Here is a 15,284-nt window from a genome sequence, read left to right on the forward strand (position 1 = left end):
CCCAGACAATGGCGAAAACGGAGCTTGACAGTGGTCGTCGTCGCTACCCTCATGTTCCATCTCGTTAGCTGAACCAGCACCGGTGGACTTCTAAAGTCGACCCATTGTCCAAGATCGAATTCTCCTTTGCTACGATGGTCGACACGCAGTACGCGTCACGGCTGTCGAAGGCTTCCCAAGACCGCTTCGCCGTCATCCGTACTGAACTGTGCTTATCATCCTCCACCTTCGGCCCGAGGTATCTCAGCACGACGCCCGTCTTCTCGCCCTTCTTAATCGATCCCCTCTCGACGGCGCGGACGAAGTCATCCTCGCTGCCGAAGGCATGCGCCTTGCCTGTGAAACCTAGGCCTTCCGGGCGCGAGGCTACCGCGAAGGATACTACGATAGGTGGATCAGTGGACGTCCGTCATTTGGGGTGACATAAATTGACTGACCGCAAGTGACCAGTCTCCTTGATCGGATCCTCGAGTGGCCGGATCACGTCCTGGCTAGTCAGGTCCAGCTTACCGTGTTCGTGCACCCAGCGCTGCCAGGTTCTCCGCTTATCGGGTGTATGGCTAGAGCTGCCCCAGAGCCTGTTAAAGCTGCGTAGCGCGCTTCAGCTGTGGGTAATCCCGGCATGTGGCCTCGCGATTGTAATCATCCAGTCTCGTACGTCCATGAGGACGTGTACTGTGCACAACCCGCTGATGCATTTCCTAGCAGCTCTTTTAAGTTCGTGGCCTCGCTATAGGGATTACCGAGTCAAATGGACGGCGGTCGTTGATCGAGAGACTAGCCTTCGACCTGACATACCCAGCACGATGGGTGAAGTGTGAACGCGGTGGTTAACATCTGGTATGTCATGTTGTGTAGTACCTCGCCCCGAAATCGCGCTCAAGCTCAGTCTACTGCTCGTCACGCAGGGAAGGACGCATTTTCACGAGTATTCCATTCAAAGTCTACACATCCCCGCTCAGTGGGCCTTGTCCCGCCAGGCTCGCGAGATGTCTAACCTGCCCAATATATCCCTCGAAGGAGCACTCCTCCGCGACATCCTCGTTGGCTCGCGCACGCAGTACGTCCCACTTTCCGTCTCCCCCTCCGCGCCTCGCAGCTCACGCGTTCGTTGTATAGGTTCGAGGCGCTCGTATGGCTCTTCGACGCGAGGGCTTCAAGCCCGTCGTGGACAAGGTGTTCCCCTTCGAGGGGACGCGCACGGAGTACGAGTATCTTGAGAACCAGCAGCATGTCGGGAAGGTGTGCGTGCAGGTCGCGAGGGACTGAGCGGTGGCTGGGCGGATGCGGTGATCTACGCAGGGCATGGAGAAAACGGTGGCCAACGAGAGAGACGAACGGGAGCTTATGTCTTACACTATGCACCCGTATGTACGCTGTCGGAGAGAATGTGTACGCTGCGGCGAAACTTCACAATTCGCCCTCGATGCAGGCGGTCGATGAGTCGTAGTGGGCGAAGAGGCTTGTGCGACTCGCGAAGGCGGCGTATGCAAATGACAAGTGATCACGCCGCCTAGACAGCAAAATGCGAAACGAGCCTCAGTACGCTTGTCTCGTCGCGCAGATGTGCAGGGTGCAAAAAGCACACGAGGGGAGAGGTGTTCCTCTCTGAATTTTAAGCTGCCGCCGTTTGTGCGCGGCGGCTGCGCTGAACGATATGGCACTAGTACTGAGAGCAGGTGAGACTGCGCTGCGCGCAGGCACATTCTAAGGGCTTATAGCGCTCGTGTGGTGCAGAACCGGCGTCTGCGCCAGGCAGACGCCCGTCCTGCCAGTATATTGACCTAGTATATTTACTTGCACCGTGTGCCGGCTGCAAATTTGCATGGACACTGATGGTATGTACACCGTTCGACCTAAGTACTTATCTGTGCTTAGAATTTGACCCCCCAGTTGCAGGGCCCAATGCGCTGCGAGCCACATGCAGGTTGGGTAGGGTGATTCCCAAATGCGGCAAGACCTGCGTACCGCGCGATCACTGAAGCTGAAGTTCCCCGAATGGAATACCCTCCTCCTCCTCCTCCGACTTGAGCATTGGACGCAACCGCGGGCTCCGATTTGGGCTCTCGAACACGTCCACATCCCGTGGTCTGGCACGTCGCATCCGCCGTCCGCCTCCATCTCCCTCGGGCCAGCATAACCACTTGACGCTGAAGGCCCGCCGACATGTCGAGCAGGCTGCGAAGTAGCGCGACTCCTCCACGCATGTCGGAAGAAGAACGAATGCCCGCGACGCTTTAGGTGCGTCAGGCAGATAACTTGAACGAGCATAAGTTGTCTGCTTACTCATATACCAGCCCTGTCGCAGGTTCCCACAGAGCACCGGAGAACAGTGCCTCCGCCGGATCGCTCAACGTTAACCATCTCCGGCCTCCCTCTCCCACTCTCGCTTGCGCTCCTGACCCAGGAGGCGCTCCCTTTGAATCTGGCGACTTCCACTCGACGCCCTGGGACTCTGCCGCGTACGTAGCTCCGTAGTTCTGACCCGCCGCGACTACGCTCGCAGTGTAACAAAACGAGCTGGCCGAACGCGCCCGCTCCCTCAGGCTCTGCGCGCCCTCTCCTCTCGTCGGCTGCATGCTCCTCCACTATCACCGCCTATCAGACCTCGCCATCCTCGATGGAGTCCGATGCTGACGACTTTTTCGCGCCGCCTCAAGATCACCGCTACCTCCTCTCCCCGTCCTTCATCCGACACCAGGCAGGCCCATCCGCCGGCAGTCCAAGCAAACTCTACAACCCCAATGCCGCCAGCCCTCGACGAGTCATTATCGCCGCCGAGCCAGAAACCACGCCGGACGTTCCGCCGAGCTCGTATGCTCCGCGGGGCCCGTGCCACATGGGCCGCGCCAGGCTGCTCCCCAGTCCGGAGCGGCACTCGATCCACTTAGACAACTCTCCTCGCAAGGACGACCCGTTCGTCGACTTTGTTGTTCTATGTCCTCACCCGACCACAAGCATTACCCAACGCCGCCAATCGCCCACATGCAGACCGCTCCACGCCGACACCCAAGTGTTCTGGAGACGTCTCCGCTTCATCTACCTCCTCCGCTTCCTACGTGGACTTCGCCACTCATCGAACTTCACTCTCTCATCAGCAACCACCGACTCCTCTGCCCCCTCGGGTCTGTTTGAGAACCCCAATGCGCGGCGATCGGAGGATAGCTCACCGAGTACGAATACGTTCTCGACGCAGCTCAAGAAACTACTGGGCTATTACTGCCTCGAGCAGAAGATACTCGGTGAGCAGCACGAGAAGGACGTGGATGACGAGGGTGATCAGAAGGATGACGAGCTGAGTTGGGCACTCGAGTGACGGGGCGTCGGGTTGGCGCCGGGTTCTACTTCATAGCTTAAATTCTCCCAGAGTGCTAGTGAACCACACTGCTCGCTGGCGATGCACCCATCATCGAGCTGCACTCCTGACTGCTCATCAGTGGCAAATCCTTTCCTATTACCAGCATGCTGCCGCTCACACATCCAAACCGGCTCGACAGCCAACATCTCGTGCTCGCAGGATTGCCCGCGATCGCCAGTTCGTCGTCGCAGTGCGCGCGTGTCTTCCCCGCGTCCCCCATCGAGAGTGAGCCCTGGCTGGCGTCGCCCTGCAGCTTGGTGGCGACGGCACCGCGCTCTTCACGTCGTGGCTCTTCCAGCGCATCGCCCCGCCCGTGCTCCCGTTCGCGCTCGGCTCGCTCGGCTTCCTCAATAACTTCGACTTCATGGGCTGCGCCGCCGCCACGGGCGCCGCGCTCGACAACGGCATCCGCGTCAACCTCCGGCGCGCCGTCGGCCGCGCGGTGGAGCCCGAGGACATCTATGGATTCTTGGGTACGACCAGATCCTCCGGGACGTCATGACGTCCACAGAATGCATCGCGCGACGACTCCAGTGGCTGCTGGAATGCGATGAATGGACGCCGCCAGGGACGGTCAAGGTTCCGAGTTCGTTTGCTAAGGTACATGCATTGGACACAAGTCCAGCTCCTAGATCAGGCCAGCATAGACCTGGAAAGCTGGTCAGTCATCTTCGACGCTCAGAATGTCCAAGACATGCTGACACTTGCAAAGGGACAGATGGCTCCAATGCACTCCAGATGAGTCCCAGAGCGAAGGCGATCGACGCGGCGACTCTCCACAGACGACTGACTCAGAGTCTACATCGGAAATTGGGGACGAGCAGGACCCACCGGAGCCGCAAATGGACAGTCTGAAGCGATCTATGATGCAAGTCGTGTAAGCGGTGAACCTTGCGCTCCACTCGTTCAATCGTCGCTGATCATCTCTCTGGCCGTGATGTCTGGGGAAGATTCAGAGGGACTGCAGCGCAGGAGCCCGACGTTGAGATGCGATCCGTGGACGCTAGCTCGAGCGCGGCGCCCGGCCCCGGTGCAACAGACACCGCACCGCCAGCCGTCAGCAGGGCCCCGTCGGCGACCGCGACGACGGCCGACGAATCCCTGCAAGAGCAGGACGCGGCCCAGACCAGCGAGCATTCGCAACCACTGGATGCCACCGAACCGTGCGCAGACGACTCGGGTGCCGCACGCGGAGTAGCTGAGCACGGCGCGGACGAAGGTCATCAGGGAGGACTCGTAGGCGCGGCCGAGCACGCAGATGAACATCAAGGCGGCGACGCTCGTCCGAGTGAGGAGGGACTAGCTGCACCGGGCGACACACCTACGCAACCGCCCGAGTCGCATTTCGAGTCGGCCAACCAGAACGCAAACAACGGCTGATGAGGAGAACGGAGGATGGTGGTATCGATGTCACGGTGTACGTCGTACGTTACTGGATAGACCACCACCGCCGAATGCTGACGTTTACCGCAGGTGGACAGCATGCGCTGACTGATGACGAACCGTCACGGTGATAGACGGATCTTTCGGTGCACGAACAGCTTCTTGGATCGCGACGGGCTGATGTCTCGTATGTTCCTCTTTCGTTACGGCTGTTCGTGATGCTTGTGCCGGCTATGGACTCGGAGGTCTTGATTCATATGGCTTACTGAATATTCTACGGTACACTTGTGTTCGCCGACTGGATTGCCTGGGGTTTGCACGAGCGGGGTGTTGCTGTCCATTGTTTGTATCGTGTTGCGTGCTCGGTACGATTCCCTCCCATACGTCTGCCTTGGATTTGCTGTTGGACTCTCGCATATCAATATAACGCGCCATGTTCCGTTGAACAGTTTGTGACAAGCGAGTGCGGATAGAAGTGAGAAAAAACTATATTGTGAGTGACGAACATACTTCGCGGGGCCGTTACAATCTGTGTACCGCCGCGTCCACTAGACGATATCCACAGTCTTCTACGCTACCCTTGAGATAGCAATGCCCGTACGTCGCGCCGGGCTGACGGACCTGCCTCGGTCACTGCTGCACCAGCATCTGCGTAGACAGGTAAGCTATAGTATAAGCATACCGTAGTCTCGTTCCTCGGTCATCGCCGCCTCGCGCTTTCACGAGCCTCGCATGTGGCGACTCGCAGCTTTCCCGTCTCCTCTGGAACTTGTGCATTGGTGCCTGGATGCCTGGCGGAAGGGCGCCACCTTCGACGCGGTACCACTTGGTGACGCGACTATTGGGCGTGCAGCCGTTTCAGTCGAGGAGGCGGATGCTGGGTGGCGTTCGCGGATGAGTTGACGTTGAAGGACAGATCGTGAAGTGAATATACAACTAAAGGTATCTGTAATGAAGCAGGAATACGCGAACTGTAGACGAACGCAGTGACAAACGAGACAGGACGTACCGCCGGCAGGAGGCCTCACTGGCAGTGGGGGCTCAGTCACCCGATTCCTCGACTCGGACCGCCCAAATCGGGGATCCCACCAGTGTGTATGCGCACGAAGACGGGGGCGGCTTGGGGTCCAAGGCGATATGCGATGTCGAGGACGAGCCCGAGGCGTTGAGTGTGACGTCAGCTGAGCCCAGCGACCCGCCCGTCATGCGCCCGTGTTGTACATTGTGGCGGCGACGTGCTCCTTCGTGCGACCCGGGAGATGCGTGGGCAGCGAGCTCAGGTTGCGATATTGCTGTGAGGTCGGCGGAGGAGGTCGCCCGGCGCCAACAGGCTGAGCTCGTCGAGGGCGCTGCTTCCGGCCCGCAGTCTCCGACAATCGTCCGAGGCGCGTCGTGGGCCCGTCGCAGGCCGTCGCTCCCTCCACTGACTAGGTCGTGTTTAGGGTCTGCCTACGGGAGACTATCCACTGACGACAGCGAGCCTCAGCCTGAACTCTCGGTCATTTTCTTCGCCTCGCCGTACTACGCTGGCAGCCGCCGTTCACGTAGCCTCTCCCATAGCACCCACCTGAAGAGCCCCGCCTCTGCTGCATTCCTCCCCGGCTACTCACCAATACTCTGCGCATACCCGCGCACGCTTCCTCTGGCCCCACTCATGGATATCACTTGACGAGCTCTCGCTACGTTATCCTTCGTCCCTGGCCAGTCCTCGCATCCGCCCTCCCAGGAATGTCGACCGCTGAATGGCATCAGTCCCGCCGGCGTGCCACCCCGTATCTCTGTGCGCTCCTGCCCATTCGGCTTGCTGTGAGCATACTCACTTACGAGTCTCTCGACTACCTGAAATAAGCATTGTCAGGTCCTTTGCTGGAGTAACCTTCCTGTTGACTGTCGAGTACCGCGGGCAAAGCCGCATGCGTGCCTTCCCTCGTTTCCCCTTTACTAGCCCGGGCAGTGATTACGAGTGAGTGCCGCGCCTCTCTAACGTGCAACGGATCATAGCGTGAGCCGGGACAAGACGACGGGTATACGCGCCAGCGAAGCTAGTTCAAAAACGGACATATGCCAGAGGTAGGTTGTCCGGAAACATGCCTCGCCTTCAGAAGTGACTCACTCACTGCTCTTCTCCCACCCGGCATCGCCATAAGCATTCGCTGCCCTGTCGACTATCACAATTTCCCGCAAGACTTCGTGTCACAGAGTGAGTACTCAACTCAAATGCGTAGTAGCATCGGCTGACCGGCGGCGGGTCGACAGGGACGTCCGTCATTCGCTCCAGTGTCGAGCAGGAGACACCGTGACGGAGTGGATCCCGTCTCAGTCTGCCGAGCCCTGCGCGCGATCGATCGTGGTATTGCACGAGCATTATCCCAATCCAGCCGTTCCACCGGTACCACAACACAGGCTCCGGGCGATCAACCGCGTCCGTTTCTCCTGACTACATGCTTTCCATCCCCGGCGGCCCACCGATTCATACACCCAGTGCGACTAACGCGCTCCGCCCGCAAATCGTACTAATCGAAGACACTTTCATGCACGTCGCCGCAGGCTCACTCGCACGATCCATCTAATCTCCATCGCGCTCGCGGCGAACCTCACTGCGTCTCTACGTCATGGAGAATCACCCGCGCCTCCAAGACCGGTGCATACAGCTGACCTAGCGCCCACGGCGGTCGAACCAGGCCGCGGTCCCCGTTCAGTCTTTATGCGATTTGGTCTGATCGTTGTCCATTGCGCGCAATTCTTGGAGGCTGTCTACTGTGTAGGCGTCGTCATCAGATATCAACCCCATCAGTACCCTCCTGGCCGCGATGACGGGATGTCAGCCATCTCGAACCGTACGCGAGGCTGCGCAGAACCCGCAGATTACATATCCCGGCTCAAGGCGAGTCGTCGATCGAGGAGGTCCGAAAAGCATGGTATGTTTCACATCTTGATTCGTCATTCTGGCTGTTAATATCACTCTCCGTTATGAAGTACCTCATAGGGACCGGACGCGTCGTTTGCGACAGGTCCCATGTACTCAACACGGAAAGCGATGTCTGACTCGTAGGTCCCAGTAGACGATGAGGCTTGTCCTGGGGGTATGGAGCAGCTCGCATGGCTGCGACGAAGGCTGTCCGGACGCCGATTGAGGTGCGACCCTCGTTTCCCGCAGAGACATTGTGTCCCTGCCATGGTGATGACTGCGCGCACACCGTGTGGTTCACCCCGTATTCTGTAGATACAGGTCCTTGCCATTGCCCTCGGACAGCCTCTAATGTCGCCAGTGTTCTCTATTAGGTATTGGCAGATGCACCGTACGTTGTCGATACCCACTGCCCGTCTATTACTCTAAGTCACTATGCCATGTAATTCGCTGCTCGTAGGACATACAGATGCCCGTCGACGGCTTATGCCGTCACAGGGAAGTTAAACGATGGCGCCCAGCTATGCACGACACGCGATGACATCGGTCCTGTGTCGACGTGGCTCGCCAGCGGTCTGTGGAGTATACGCAATGACTGGTCGGGTACGACCGCAGGCGACCGGTAGCGATGCGATCTTGCGCGCTTCACGGACGGACGCTAAATTCAGTTCCGCGGGTCGACTGACGTCTGACCACCTTCCTTCACACTGGTTCAAGTCCCTGGCCGCTGCCTCGACCTCCCACACAGCAGCGACGACTCGACCAGCGGACGACCACTCGGGACGGGCTCTATGTATCGGCATGCCAGCAGCGCGAGGACGGGCGCGCACGGACGGATGGCGTGAGGACACGCGTGGCTCTGTATTAGCTGGGTAAGCATCTCGAACGCTCACGCACGACGCTGACTGATCATAAGCCAGCTGCAGCCCGTCGCGACTCCTACATACTTTGTATTGCACCTAACGATTCCTCTATCGCCCATGGGCCGCTCACCTCTCTCGCTCTCTCGCTCTCCCAATGTCGCCGCCTCTACGCGCCGCCCACGTCGATGCGGACCACAGTCGCGTCTAGCACCCGTGAGCTGCTGTACGACTAGTGTTCGTGAACGCATAGCCTACGATACGCATTTCACGCTTTCCAGCTCGGTATGTGCGCGTTGGTTGACTGCTCTGCAACCCGCAGAATGGCCTCCTGAGCTGGCGGCGCTGGAGAGGGTTGAGTGGCGGTACGTCTCCGTGTCTCGTGTGCCGCGATCTTCACTGACGACGGGCGAGTTACGTCAGTAAGCACGATGTCAAGATGAGGACGTGACGTACGTATCGGGGACACGAGCAGGGCGGACGGGTTTGACTAGACGAGACGTGGAGAACGGACACGGGAGCTGGCGGACGCGTCAGACAGTACGAGCACCAACGCACGCACGGAGGCGCCTCACTGAACGGTGGATGCGCAGAACGACGGTCGAGATCAACTCGCTGTACTGCGGCGTGCACCGAGCAACCTGGAAAGAGAAGTCAGCAACGACGCACTCAGACGGAGGAAGAATGTGGCCGGAGTTGGAAGGCTGGGTGCGCGTTGCGCGAGAGACGAGGATGTGAGAGGGAAGATGGAGGAGGCTAGTAGCGAGCAGAAAAAAGGTGCGAATGCAGGTCGTCTCCGTCCTTGTCCACACGCTCACGAACCGCAGAAACGCGGACCGACAGACGTCTTGGAGACCATTCCAGACCCGCGCGAGCCGTCACACAGATAGTATTCACAGGATACTGGGATCCGTATTGGAGGCGTTCCGAGACTCTGACCTGGTGTAGATTCTTCGTGGTCGCCGTCAGATCTTCGCGGGATGCGGTGAGACACGAACGGCGTCGCAGCATAGCCCAAGGCAAGGTGAGCATATGTCTCCTGATATTCCTCGGCTCATTCTTGTGGCTGAGGAGCGACGATGCCTGACATGCGTACGCACATGTGCGGTTATGAAGCTCGGCAGACTCCCAAGGTGTGGTCCCTTAGCATCAGTTGATTCTGTCAGTGAGGACTGCTCATGGGGTAGTTGTCGCCGATGTATACGAAGTCTACAGCGTCGTGGGGTCGTGATTAGGCCATCAATAACAAACACGACTGCCGTTTCGTCCAAAATCGGATCCGTTCGTGGGCGGTCTAGACGCTAATGCCATGCCTAGCAGGTGAGAAGACAGTTAGCCTGCTGTGCACCCACTCAATCTCGTCGTACTCACACCTGTTTGTCATAGACCCGTCCGTACATCGTGCTAGACCCTCCATGAACTAAGTACGCAAGCGGTCCATTGCACTTCGAGAAGCTACGCGAGGCCGATCGCATGCTGGTAAGTGTGGAGCCGGCGACGACGTCGCAAACGCAGACCCGTAGCTTCCGTCGGACCTGCCGCTCAGCTATTACCGGGGCCCGGGGCTGTTGACTCGTCGGACCCAGCGAACGTACCACGACGTTCTCTCGTCTTGATCATGTCATCGGAAGCCTCACCCGGACGAGCCCTTCGCGTACATCGCTGTGTTGGTCGCGTCACTTGATGTGCATAAGACGAGATGGCAACGTTCCATGACGGCGACTCCTCCCAACACGCCGACTGTAGTTACGGTCTCGTACTATCCTCATCGTGTCTGCGACTCGCGTCTCGGTCGGTTGTCGTTGCACCACCAGATTTGCTTATGTCTCTGCTCGCGTTGTGTGCGTCTTGCAGTATCACCAGTCCGTTTTGTATTTGTGCTTATCTATGCATAATGAATGTGGATACATTATTGACATGAAGTGCAACTCGTCCTGCCAATGATACGAACTCAGTGCAACTACTACAACAATCTACCTAGTTACCACCGCAACGCCCACAAGCACAGTGCACTCGCACTCGAGTCCGAAGAGGTTTCGCGAGAGGTAGACAGTCGCCGTAAATGACCAACGAGACTTGCTGTCCTCGGCCTGTGCTCCCCTTTCTCGGCCAGAATCAATGAGTGTGTTGAGGCCCAATTGGCTAGCAACAATACGAGGTACGATGTGTACCTATTTGCGGAACGTAGCTCACTCACACATAGATCTGACGCATCTATGGTCAGCATCCATAATCTTCAGTTATTAGCCTCGTTTCGTCGAAGCGCAGGACTTGAGCTGGAAAGGATTATACAGAACCGGTCGACGTCTGTACGAACCGACCCACGACCGCGATCTCTGCGATGATAGCGCACTCGCGCCCTAATCCGACACGATAGCCGGAACCAGACGAGCGTCGGAACATTGGAAGGTCTTTTGCTCAACTTTCGCTCCAGCGGGCGCGCGGCTGACAAATGTGGCTCATTGCCTTGATTGTGGTCGATGAGCATGTCTTGACTCAGTACTCAGGGCCTATCGGGCATCCTGGCCTGTTGAAAGACAAAGTCAGTTGGATGAATGAGTACAGAGGGAAGCTTGCTCACGTCTGCCTATCAGGCGACGATTTCTTCCGAGCGGCCAGGTCGGATCATTGTCCATCCAGCAAAGACGCAGGTGGGACGGTGATGTTCGCGGACACGCTGCACTTCCGCGCATTGTCCAAGAAGTTGGTCAGTTGGGTCGCGTAGAGATATTCTAGGGCGTTGTAACAGGTCGACGAGGAGAAGGCGGACGAGACGCCGAGCATCTCATAACGGGAATGGGAATTGGCTGGACGGTGGGATCATCGGTGGTTGAGACGCGCATCACAAGCGAGGGGGATGTACCTGGTTGTAGCGGACGGAACCGGGTCTGCGAGACGCACTGCGCATAAATGCGTTTGCAGCAGGCCGGGGGCGGCAACGTTTGACAAGGGTGGTAAGCTTTACAGGCCCGCCTTCGTGCCGATCTCGATGTCTAACAGCGCGTCGCCCACGTTGGGTGCGGTCGAATGGGCGAGCGACGAAGCTGTCTGAACCTGCGAAGTCTTTAACCTTGGTTGGTCGAATGCTTTTGTGCTTGGTCAAGCCGTTTCGCGTGCTGTGTTGTATGACCTTTGACATCGCTACGCAAAATGATCCCCAGTACGTACTTGCTTTTCGTGTCCCGATCGCTAAGCCTGAGAGGTTGTCGTGGAAGGGGTAGCGTCCACGAGATCTGTCTTCCATTGCATCCGTCGGTACGGTCCGTCTTCTGTGCATCCCAGCGCCCACGGTAACTAGCAGGCACCATGCCATAAACCATCTTCGAAGGTTGTAACTGAATCGCTGCGAGTGAACGATGTTGGACTCACCACATCCGAGACAAATCAGTCTCGAAGGGCGACGACGGGTGTACCACGCCCAAGCTAAACCTTATCTGGGGTGCGCCGTATGCATCAGAGGATGACGAGCAATGGATGGACAGGTAAGCACCGATCGCCACCCGCTCACGAAATGATCCTGCTCACCTCCCGTGTCACGACGACGAGCATCGTTCGACGTTCTAATCATACAAACAGCAGCACAGCGAAAGCATAAGTCGTCAGCAAGGATCGAACGCACGAGGGTAGCTACCACGTACCACCTCGCAGCCAGGCCATCTGTGCCTTGGATCCCCGCAGACTCGCACAGCGCTTCTCCGCGCTGCCCTCCTACGCCACAAGCCCGACTGCGACACCGACGCCTACACACGGACGCGCAATGCGGCATTCGAAGATCGTTCGAGACCCCTACGTGGTCTTGCCGGATGATGAGAAGGGTTGGGGCGGGGACAGGGTCGTGTCTGCTGACTGGAGGACAAGGAGACAACGCCTGTAGTACGTGCGTGGTTCGCTCAAAGAAGTTCGAGTATCGACGACGGTGGGACGCTGTAATCCTCGCATCAGTGTGGCACCTTACAGAGATCGCACCGTAAATACGCACCTGCGACCGCTCTGCGAAAGACCACGCGTCCCCGCAATTCATCTGGGATTCCCGGGAAGAGCAAAATGTGATAGCCTCCCCATTATTCCTCAGACACGCGGCTCCAGTTGAACGTGTAGCTGCCACAGGGAGACAAATCTCCGCGTTGCTGCGGCGTATGAGGCGTTCAACGTTGCTCGCCGACGTCGTGGACACATCCTAGCGTAATAAACGACATATGCATCGGGTCGGACGTCCAGGTACACGACAACGGGATGAAACATGCCTCATCGACGCCTGAAAGCCATGGCGAGATCTGCAGCATCTGCTCGGAGGTGTGGGTGGGCCCACCAATCACCGGCATCGCGGTACCACGCGATGCGACTGCGGAGCGTACACCTCCTTCGCGTCGATCGCAACGTCTACTAGTAGCAGCGCGTCGCCCATGGTTCGCGAGGTCATACCGGCGAGCGACGGACCTCTCTAGACCGAGGCGAGGTCTTTCACATTGGCTGGTGTCGAATGCACTTGTGCTTGGTCGAGCCGTTTCGCGTGCTGTGATGTAACTTATGACTTTTAGCATCGCTACGCGCAAGGATCCCTGGTACATACTTTCTCTTCGCGTCCCAAACGATAAGCCTTGGAGGTGGCCGTGAAAGGGTGGCGCACCCTGAGATCTTTCTCCGATTTCGTCCGCCGGTAGAGTCCGTCTTCAGTGCATCCCAGTGCCCGCATCAACTCGTAGGCACTATGCCATAAACCAATTACGATGGCTGCGAGCGAGCGAGGGATGGGCTCACCACGCATGAGTCAAACCGGTCTCCAAGTGGGTCGTGTTCGTGAAAAAGCGACGTACGACGGAGGACGTTCGCTGCAGTCTCCGGACGCGTCCACGAAAACAGACAGACACGCTTGTTCCTCGTATCGCAACGGAACACCCTCTCTTCCCTTTTATGCGAGCGACGCCCAGGGAAGGACATTCGTCAGTACAGATCGACGTCATGAGAGTAAGTATCACGCACTGCGCCCGGGAATGATCTATTCCTTCCACTCTCCTATGCTCGTCTGCCGCCTCTCTGCGCCGTCCTACCACTCCTTGCGCCCGATTGCGCCTTCCGACGTCCGCGCAGGCATGGCCGACGCACGTATGATGCGGTCTTTGAAGACGGACCAGTCGATGTCCTTCGATCTTAGCCTTGCTGGACGAGGATGCGGATGGGACAGGAGAGGCGCGAGTGGCGGTTGATGGTGTGTGCCGAGTCGAGAGGGGACAGGAGTACGGCACACGTAGTGCACCGGCTTTACTGGGAGGAATTCTGAGTGTCGAGGAGAGTAGACGAGAATTCAGGGGACGTACCGCAAGTCGGAAACTTCGCTCGTTGTTGACGGTCGTTCGTCTATGCGCTTCTCGGTCCCACAAAATGGCGGATGTTGTCGTCACCAATTTTTTATACGAATGCGATGTGTCTTGCGCATACAGACATAGCATTCACGAGCTCGACATGCCTGACCCTCATTCGCAAGAGTGTGCTTGCTATCGCCATCGTAGTATCTGTAGACGAGCTGATATCAGTTTGGAGTTATTATGACTGCGAATACCGAGCTTGACATACGCGAAGCGGCTCGTGGCGGAGGAGCATGAGCCGGGGACCAAGGCGAGGAAATGGTAGGAGAGTGAAACGCACGAAGTTGCCCAGCGGGAAATTCAAGACAGCGTAGGCCAACTGGGCAAGGATTGATCGCAGAAAGCCCGAGTAGTGATTGTGGCAAGTAGACGAGGTGGACCGGGTTTGTGTGCGGAGTGCTGAGTGCTGAGCGGTTGCACGCGGGGAGGCATACGCACCCGCTCGGTGTAAGCACGACCCTGTGGCCGTGTACCGGAAGTTAGGTCCTAACCCACATGTGCAGCAGGGCGGCAACGTCAGTACTTCAGTACTGAGGACCTGACGTTACGGTCGAGTCGCAGTGTCACTCAAAAGGCAACTCACGTCATTAATTGCGTGTGCTCCCCTCCTCGCCCGACCGACCTCGATCTTCTGTGTTTTGTGGTCAATTCGATGGCATATAGTGTCATGCGATGACATCGGCCGTATCCTGACGTGGCCTGTTAGTGTTCTGCGGAGGAGCGAATCGAGCGATGAGTACTTGAGTGGTCGGGAACAACCTGGGAACAACCGCGGACGACCAGTGAAGATGCAATCTCTGGCGCTTCGCGGACGCTAAATTTAAGTAGTTTCGCAGCTCGGCCCGGGCGCTATGTCAGAGTTCCTGACCATCTCCTTGAAGCTTCCCTTCGCAGCTCAAGTGCTTCGACACAAGGCCAATTCAAACACGGCTTGAATACGTACTTTCATAGTACGATGAAGCATCCCGAACTGGCGACATGAGGTAAGTTACTAGGCCTACACGTGCCTATAGCATAATAGGAGTCAGACGCAGTGTGCGAGAGGGTTGTCTGGGACGAGAGAAGCGTGCGGTAACGAGCGTGCTAGGATGAATGAAGTCCGCGAGAATGCAAGGAACTAGGCGATGTTGAACTGAGTCTACCGTCGCAATCCCCCAGGATCATAACAGGTCCGAAACAAACCCTGGACGCGTCCATACGTTCGTCTCGGATCCATCTTCAGGGTCGAACGAACTGAAATCGACCATCCACGAGACAGATTGTAGTGCAAGGCGTCGTAGGAGTTGAGCACAGCTGATGGGAATTGAGATGCTAAGAATCTCTTTCGGGAGCTGTGCGGGTGGTCGCCCGTATATCACCGCCCATATGAGTTGAGATCGCATAGTTTCCTGATGAACCATGTCTAGATTGTC

The 15,284-nt window shown here is 57.6% G+C and overlaps 4 protein-coding genes across 4 annotated transcripts; 2 read left to right on the forward strand and 2 right to left on the reverse strand.

The window, feature by feature from the left end:
• Window positions 1-64: 64 nt before the first annotated feature.
• On the reverse strand, window positions 65-849 carry B0H18DRAFT_960801 (uncharacterized protein; the record flags this gene model as incomplete). The annotated part of the gene is made up of 3 exons (XM_048042998.1): window positions 65-381; window positions 511-529; window positions 799-849. 3 exons carry the CDS (start codon window positions 847-849, stop codon window positions 65-67), a joined length of 387 nt encoding a protein of 128 aa, XP_047885618.1.
• A 140-nt stretch (window positions 850-989) lies between these two features.
• Window positions 990-3,316, forward strand: B0H18DRAFT_1126813 (uncharacterized protein; the record flags this gene model as incomplete). The annotated part of the gene is made up of 4 exons (XM_048035223.1): window positions 990-1,064; window positions 1,120-1,242; window positions 1,303-1,371; window positions 2,507-3,316. The coding sequence occupies 4 exons, from the start codon at window positions 990-992 to the stop codon at window positions 3,314-3,316; spliced, it is 1,077 nt and encodes a 358-aa protein (XP_047885619.1).
• A 669-nt stretch (window positions 3,317-3,985) lies between these two features.
• B0H18DRAFT_1052075 (uncharacterized protein) lies at window positions 3,986-5,115 on the forward strand. The gene is made up of 2 exons (XM_048030978.1): window positions 3,986-4,018; window positions 4,071-5,115. Exon 2 carries the CDS (start codon window positions 4,346-4,348, stop codon window positions 4,736-4,738), a length of 393 nt encoding a protein of 130 aa, XP_047885620.1. The 5' UTR covers window positions 3,986-4,018; window positions 4,071-4,345; the 3' UTR covers window positions 4,739-5,115.
• Window positions 5,116-8,331: 3,216 nt separating this feature from the next.
• B0H18DRAFT_1052088 (uncharacterized protein) lies at window positions 8,332-9,479 on the reverse strand. The gene is made up of 5 exons (XM_048030980.1): window positions 9,337-9,479; window positions 9,103-9,286; window positions 8,933-9,049; window positions 8,570-8,874; window positions 8,332-8,521 (listed from the first exon to the last, which is right to left on the reverse strand). The coding sequence occupies exons 1-4, from the start codon at window positions 9,366-9,368 to the stop codon at window positions 8,764-8,766; spliced, it is 444 nt and encodes a 147-aa protein (XP_047885621.1). The 5' UTR covers window positions 9,369-9,479; the 3' UTR covers window positions 8,332-8,521; window positions 8,570-8,763.
• Window positions 9,480-15,284: the final 5,805 nt, after the last annotated feature.

The sequence above is a fragment of the Fomitopsis serialis genome, assembly GCF_022376445.1.
Source record: "Fomitopsis serialis strain Sig1Antser10 chromosome Unknown B0H18scaffold_218, whole genome shotgun sequence".
NCBI lineage: Eukaryota > Fungi > Basidiomycota > Agaricomycetes > Polyporales > Fomitopsidaceae > Fomitopsis > Fomitopsis serialis.

Excerpts from the sequence above, each read along its gene's own strand:
- B0H18DRAFT_1052075 (XM_048030978.1), top strand. The coding sequence starts at position 4,346 with ATGCGATCCGTGGACGCTAGCTCGAGCGCGGCGCCCGGCCCCGGTGCA.
- B0H18DRAFT_1052088 (XM_048030980.1), bottom strand. The coding sequence starts at position 9,368 with ATGGTCTCCAAGACGTCTGTCGGTCCGCGTTT. Across the intron at positions 9,287-9,336 it reads ACGTCTGTCGGTCCGCGTTT|CTTTTTTCTGCTCGCTACTA; the intron begins CTGCGGTTCGTG and ends CTGCATTCGCAC. Across the intron at positions 9,050-9,102 it reads AGTTGATCTCGACCGTCGTT|TGTCTGACGCGTCCGCCAGC; the intron begins CTGCGCATCCAC and ends TGGTGCTCGTAC.